General features: G+C 37.0%; 1 protein-coding gene across 3 annotated transcripts; it reads left to right on the top strand.

The window, feature by feature from the left end:
- Positions 1 to 412: 412 nt before the first annotated feature.
- FLDH (NAD(P)-binding Rossmann-fold superfamily protein) lies at positions 413 to 6,377 on the top strand. Of its 3 annotated transcripts, XR_015972175.1 has the most exons (8): positions 453 to 767; positions 866 to 994; positions 1,967 to 2,131; positions 3,581 to 3,886; positions 3,985 to 4,130; positions 4,613 to 4,737; positions 4,939 to 5,096; positions 5,776 to 6,377. XR_015972175.1 is itself a non-coding variant. In XM_008783988.6 (6 exons), exons 1-5 carry the CDS (start codon positions 492 to 494, stop codon positions 4,123 to 4,125), a joined length of 1,017 nt encoding a protein of 338 aa, XP_008782210.3. In that variant the 5' UTR covers positions 413 to 491; the 3' UTR covers positions 4,126 to 4,130; positions 5,776 to 6,377. The 3 variants fall into 3 exon arrangements, 1 of the variants encoding a protein (XP_008782210.3); XR_003384645.3 differs by having other exon boundaries at positions 4,613 to 5,096; XM_008783988.6 differs by lacking the exons at positions 4,613 to 4,737; positions 4,939 to 5,096 and having other exon boundaries at positions 413 to 767.
- Positions 6,378 to 7,287: the final 910 nt, after the last annotated feature.

Below are 7,287 nucleotides of genomic sequence, written 5' to 3'. Positions count from 1 at the left end.
ATAACGGATCCATTTGGTTTACAGGAAAAGAAGGAAAAAAAAATGGTCAACGACGGAAAAACAAAAAAAAAATCTCTTATTTAATTGAAGTTTTAGAAAAAAAATTTTATATTTTATGAAAACAACTATTTTTCTGCGGGTTGAGATTTTTTTTTTTCAAAACTATTCTTAAACCATCAAAATCTAGGATAATATTTTTATTAAAATATATTATATATTATATATTTTTTTAAAAATAAATGTTCAACCAAATTTTTTATAATTAATTTTATTTAAAATATCGTTGATTTAAAAAAATAATTATTTTTTTTAAAAAATTGGTGAGAAAAAAATTTTCGTGGGATCCAAACGAGGGAGGATAATGGCCTATCTCATTTATGCTTGATCGGGTGCCATCCCTACCGTCCGTCAGAAGAAAAGGATCTGATATCCGCTCGACCGCTCGATATTGCGACGACTTGCAATCAAGAGTGGAGGGATAAGGGGCGGCGATGGGAATCGAGCCGGGAATGAAGGTGGTGGTGACGGGGGCGTCCGGGTACCTGGGCGGCAGGCTCTGCCGCCGGCTGGTGGCGGAGGGCCACGCCGTGCGGGCGTTCGTGCGGCGGAGCAGCGATCTCAGCTCCCTCCCTCCCTCCCTCGAACTCGCTTACGGCGATGTCACCGACCTCCCCTCGCTCATCGCCGCCTGCTCCGGCTGCGACCTCCTCTTCCACACCGCTGCCCTCGTCGAACCCTGGCTCCCCGATCCATCTCGATTCTTCGCCGTGAGCCCTGGATTGGATCATTCTATTCCCCAAAAAATTTTGTTTCCTTAAATGGTGTATGATGGATTTGTTCGATCCTCTTTCCGTTTCTACTCCAGGTCAACGTCGGAGGGTTGAAGAATGTGCTGCAAGCTTTCAGAGAGACCGAGACGCTGCAGAGGATAATATATACGTCGTCATTTTTCGCTCTCGGTCCTACTGATGGATATGTTGCAGACGAGAAGCAGGTGAATCAAATTCTTTGAATTTGATGCAACAATTTCATCCTTTATGTTATACTTTCTGTCCATGATTGTATGATTTCTAGTGCTCATAAATCATAATGGAAGTCATGACTTGTAAGAATCTAGATAATAGTTGTCTGGTTGGAGAATGGAGCAGTGTCTGCTGCTAATATGATTTATCAATTCTTGCACGCGCTTGCCTCCCTGTATACAGCAATAACAGAAAGAAAAGATCGAATTCTAAAGATGACTTAATTGGAAACCACATGATTGCTGATAGATGGTAAAGTGATATGCAAGCCTAATCAATGTACAAAATAAGAACAAAAAAGACCAGAAAGTCGAAGATTAAGTTCAAATCAATTAATTCGTGTAAAAAAACAAATTTCCTGTCAATCTACATGAGAAGCTAAGCAAACTTGGATTTCTTATTTTTGTGTCTGATTATCTTTAGCTCTAATATGCATTTTCTTTTCCTTGATAGACTAATGTGCATAACTTATCTTTAGATTTGCCTCATAGGTTTCAAAGTTTTGTTGTCGCTAATTTCTGTTACAAACTTTCAGGCTATTGTTTATTTTTGAGATTTTGCAATATGCACTCACTAATTACAAGCTAAGACTGAAAGATGCAAGGCTCAAGGTTTATCATATCTTTTTTTATGAATGAAAAATGAATCAAATTTGAGTTTCATATGCCATCTCCCAGTCAGGTTCGCGGAGTTGAGTCTGGGCATACATTTTGGTAACACCCTCCAATCTGAGCAGTTCTTATTGGCAAATTGGTGCTTTTTCTAGCATCTTATCATGGATGTTTTTTTTCTTCCATTTTTTTGATCACCTGGACAAAAATGATTATATCCTGTAGATATTTTTTTTCCTAATCAGTCATGGTTCCTTGCTCTTGTAGTTTGCCAAAGTAACTGCTAATTAACAAATGTTGTCACTTCTACTTCTTTTATTCAATATATTACAGATGCATCAGGGGAAGGTATTCTGCACAGAATATGAAAAATCCAAGGCTATGGCTGATAGGATTGCATTGCAGGCTGCAGCAGATGGGATACCAGTTGTTCTTCTCTATCCAGGAGTCATTTATGGTCCTGGAAAAATTACAACTGGAAATATTGTTGCACGAATCGTAAGATTTTTAGTATTTTATTTTACCATTTTGATGATCTGGTTGGAATCAGATAGCGTTTCATACATTTAAGTGAGTCTTGAAGCATGAGATCTTCATTTTCTAAATGACCTATCATTTCCACTAAATAGTGTTAAAAGTAGATAAATAATATAGCATAATGATGTACAATTTTTAAATTCTTTACCTTGCTTCATTTAGAGTTTTCACCATGTTATCTCAAACTAACTCCTTTTCGCATTATACTTTGTCCTGATTCATGGTCTCATGATCTCCTGTTGGTGGGTCTTTTTGACACTGCCATACTTTTGCTTGCTTGAATTAGCAGGGGAAAATTCGTACATTGGGCATTCCAGTTTTTCAGAAAGGCATGCTTTTGTAAAACCTGATTTCCAATTTGGTATTTAAGCTCCTAGCAATAGAGAATGAAAACAAAGATTGTGTTGGTTAATAGGGAACGTAATTACTGATCATTATAAGGAATTCAACCATAACCATAATCATCAAGCCTTGTCCCAACTACTTGAGGTTGTCTTTATGAATCATCATTTGCCAATTATTCCTATTAAGGGCTACCTCTTATGTTATTGCTATCTTTTGCAAATGCTTCCTCACAACTTCCATCCATGTTTCCTTGAACCTTTCCCTCCTTTTGCTAAATCCTGCTCAAAGATTTGAGTACCTATCCTTACTGAATCCTTCTTAGGTTTTCATTTTATACATCCAGAATACCTTCTCTACTAGTCTTCCATCACTTTGTCCTCAATTGTTGCAACTCCTACAGCCCCTCCAGTATATCATTCTTCATTTTATCCTTTCTAATTTTACTGTTGACCTTCCACAAAGAATATCTTGATATAAAATTAAATAAATAATGCAAAATTGATGCTACTGTCAACTGTGCCAAGATATGGATCTACGTCTGCTGGTTTTGTATCTCATTTAGGGTTATCTGGATAGATTTAACTTGATCCAAGGATGGTATAACATTCTCCAATTGTGGTATGCAAGCTAATAACCAATTCTTCACAGGGTCATAATTTTGAACATCTCAAGGCATATCAAGGATGCCAACTGGTTGAGTTGGCAAAGTCGCTGAGTGTTGGATATCATGACCTAGGTTCAAGCTTGCCTTCAACCCAAATTTGCTAGGGCTTCCTATCATCCTAGTTTTTTTAAAAAATAAAAACATCAAAGCAAATCAGAAAATTGATTAAAATGATTTTCACATGATAGGAAAGTAGTTTGTTTTCCACTATTAGTTTTGTTGACTTTATTAAGATGCTCCCTTGTGCTTCTGTTATTTTGGCCTTTTGTTATTTTTGTATGCTGAATGGTATTACTATTTTCATATCTTAATGTACACTTTTTTGGAGCAATAATAATGAAACGATGCATTAGTTGTAGGTGCCACCATATTCATATTCCCTTTTACTTTTGTTTTTGTAGCTGATTGAACGTTTCAATGGACGCTTACCTGGTTATATAGGCAGTGGGAGTGATAGGACATCATTTTGCCATGTTGAAGATGTTGTCAGCGGACATATAGCAGCAATGCATAAGGGAAGAGTAGGTGAAAGGTACCTTCTGGCTGGAGAAAATGCATCTTTCAAACATGTTTTTGACATGGCTGCGCTCATCACGAAAAGAAAGAGGCCGTGGTTTCACATCCCACTATGGGTGATAGAAATCTATGGATGGATATCAGTTTTCTTTTCTCGAATCACAGGAAAACTCCCACTTATCAGTTATCCAGTATGTCTCCATTGGTTTCCCTTTGTATTTCTGTATTTTTGCTTTATCAGGGTCCTTTGTTTAGTTCAAATTGATTTTTTTTGTGCTCCGGATTGCAGACTGTGCGAGTATTGGGACATCAATGGGCATATTCCTGTGAGAAGGCCAAAGAAGAGTTAGGTTATAGTCCTAGAAGCTTGAATGAGGGTTTGACCGAGATCCTCCTATGGCTCAAGAGCTTGGGATTGATACAATACTAAATCTGGTATTTTGTTTTCTTTATAATTCCTGCATTTGCCCTATAATTATCTGTGCTCGGTAAGCTTAAATGCTGTTTCTTAGGCCTTTTAAGCAAGCATATCTTAACAAGTGCAAGAAGAGTACATAGATCTCTATGTTATACTTATTCTGTTGAATGCTGTGTTGAACCATATCCATCAGAAACAGAATTACTGTTGTGTAATTATGTGACCATATGAAATGAAAAGCAAAGTAAAGGTTTCGAAATCTGCAATTAGATATATAAATATAGCATACAAGATACAAGTATTGTTTAAATTTGTATATCTATTTTCTGTCTTCTTTTGTTTTTCTTTTGGCCTTTTTTTCTGTGGGTGGGTTGGGAGGAAAGATTTGCTAGCATTGTTTGAAGATGCATATGTGGATTCCCCCTTTTTTTTTTTAAAATACGAAAAATGGATTCATCTCCCAATAGTTGCTTGATATCAAAGCTGGCTCCACTGACAGGTGTTCTGAGTCAGATAGGAGAACCAGCAGTCATGGTAAGGCCATGAGGGAAATATGAGAAAGTAGTTGCAGGGCTTCGTCGGTGTCCATCGGGACTGTGGAAGAGCTTAAGCTGCCTCTAAGAGGTATGAGCGGATATCATTCCATGCAGAAAGAACAATCTACTGAGAACATGATGACAAACATGAGAACCAGGAAGAGGAACCATTCACCCTTACGCTAGGATTGGCATTTGGCACTTGTGAAGCATGTGACTGGTTCATGGATGCCTATGGTTTCATCACTGGTATCATATATAACTGATAGGAGTATTTGATGAACGGTAGGATGTCATGATTCTTATAGGCGAGCTTGATGCCTCAGTTGCGGCTTGGTTCGAAAGAATTAGAGATGGAAGATACGTGAAGCTAGAAGCAGTGGCGTCAGCTCTAAGAGTACATGAAGTGGGTTTTTTTCTGTGTTAGAATAATGTTACATGATTAAGGTTCAGTATCTACTTAGATAAATTAAAGTCTATGAAGTGGGTTTTTCTTGTCTTATATTAATTTTATATGATTGAGGTATGGTACCTAATATGAGAAATGAACAAGACTGCCTATTGATTACTAGTTTACTACCCTGCCAAATGGGGAGGCAGTGTACTAGTAGTGGAAATTCAAATAAGTTGCCAGGCAAGTATGCCCAAGTGGATGCTATGCTAGAATTCTCTCACTACATAACCATTGGGCCTTTCATTTAGTTAATTTTATCCTATGGTTTTTTGTGAGTTAAATTTTTCCTATTATATTGAAAAAAATAAAATAATGTGGCATGTAATTCAGTGGATATCTGAAATCCCAGTACATGTGGACCTTAATTTAGGGTAAGTCGTTGAGGCAAGTGTTCCTTTTGTACAGGAGCATGGATAAACCACATAAAGAGTTGCTCTCACTTTCCTTTTTATCTTTTCTTCTCTTTCATCTTTCTTTTCTTCTTGTACCCACTCTCTTGTACATAATCTGGTCACTTTTCTTTAGTAAATTAGGGGAAGCGTCTAACTTCCTCCATTAACACTTTGCTCTCCCTTCATAACGTAATTCTGTACAAAAAATAAAGTGCGGTTCATCTTCTTTTTTTTTTGTTGTTTTTTTTTTTCACTTTATACCTCTCATCTGTTATTCCAGGATTCAGATCATATGCACATCCCGCCCTTCTACGTTCTTTGGAACACAAACGTCAGAAAGGATGTAGCCCAGAACAACACCAAGAGCTTTGATGCTGTGTACATCTGCATAAATGATCGGTTGGATCGATTCTGACTCTTCTCAAGCTCTCATTTGAGCTTATTGCTGTCTTACAGAGACTGCAAACAGGTTCGGATATTTTGTTGGAATGAGGAGGCTATCTCAACTTTTATCCTGAGGAACGCCAACGGTGGAGCATGACAGATGGCTTCAGAAACGAATTTAGGAACTGATCCATATGATTCTCATGACAAATAACTGAGTGTATGGGCATGAATCACTCAAATAAATGCATCATGAGTTAGGACATTTAAGTATTTTTTGCTTGTGTGGGTCAAAATTAGGTATTTGATGTATGATGATGATGCAGGACTCATGCATCAAAGTGTCATGCTTTATCTCATAAAAGATTGGGAAGCATGCAACTCATAAACTCAAAGATGATGCGATCTTTACGAATGAGTACATAGATATTTCTATGCAAACAATATTAGATATTTCTATGCAAACAATATATTTATTTTCCACATTGACCATACATACATCTAGATTTGCATTTGTGATGTTAGCTTCTTGTCATTATCTCACAGTAGGGGTGGCAATGAGTTGTGTTGGGTGAGATATGATCATCTCAAGATGCGGGTTGGCTTAAATACTTCTGAACCTGAATCTAACCAGTTATTAAACATATCAAACATCCAAAACTGAAACGACCTCTTTATTAAATATGGAGCTGGAACCCCTTTAATAATCAAGTTAAATAGATTAAATAGATTTGAAGTAAATTAAATGGGTCTTAAATAATATAAATGAATTAAACGAGTCTTGAACAAGTAGGGTGACTAGATCCAATTTGTAAACAAGTCGGGATGGCTTACACAGGTTAGCATTGTGAACCTAAATCCAATCTATTTATTAAACAGGTTAAGTTAGATCGACCCGTTTACAACCAAGGTCCATTTACACCAAATCTTAACCCACTTATTTTGAATTTGTTGCAGGTCTATTGATATGTCAGGCCACAAAATAGTTTTACGGATAACTTAATTGATTGTATGGCCATCTGTTTTCAATAAATAATCAAATGTCATGGTTAAGTGCTTTAAGTTCTGCCAATCTCCATGTTACAAATAAATTCCTCCGCAACTAGATATGCAATGTAGAAGAAGGGGGGGATCACTCACTCTAGCATCATTGTGGATTGGTCTGTGGGTGCTTCTTTCAAATATTTGTGTATGTCAAATTTCTAGATTGATATTTTGTGTTCAATATTTTCCCATCCTTTCCTTTCAATTTTTAGCAACTTGCAATACATCCAACGGCTGTTGTAATGGTGATGATGATTATCATGATGATCAATGGTGAAGGAGCAGAAGAAGTTGATACCACTTGGCTGTTGACACCAGCCAAAAGTCTCACATTTCCCATTGTTCAAATACATGCAACATAATG

This window comes from Phoenix dactylifera, chromosome 12 (genome assembly GCF_051530095.1).
Source record: "Phoenix dactylifera cultivar Ajwa chromosome 12, Ajwa_hap1_PhDact_Kaust_v1.1, whole genome shotgun sequence".
Classification (NCBI taxonomy): domain Eukaryota; kingdom Viridiplantae; phylum Streptophyta; class Magnoliopsida; order Arecales; family Arecaceae; genus Phoenix; species Phoenix dactylifera.
This window is presented reverse-complemented; position numbering and strand designations above follow the sequence as displayed.

Bases quoted from the DNA above. Each gene is read 5' to 3' on its own strand.
- FLDH (XM_008783988.6), top strand. From the start codon at position 492: ATGGGAATCGAGCCGGGAATGAAGGTGGTGGTGACGGGGGCGTCCGGG. The intron at 2,132-3,580 runs GTAAGATTTTTA...TTGTTTTTGTAG, and splicing joins GAAATATTGTTGCACGAATC to CTGATTGAACGTTTCAATGG. The intron at 3,887-3,984 runs GTATGTCTCCAT...TCCGGATTGCAG, and splicing joins TCCCACTTATCAGTTATCCA to ACTGTGCGAGTATTGGGACA.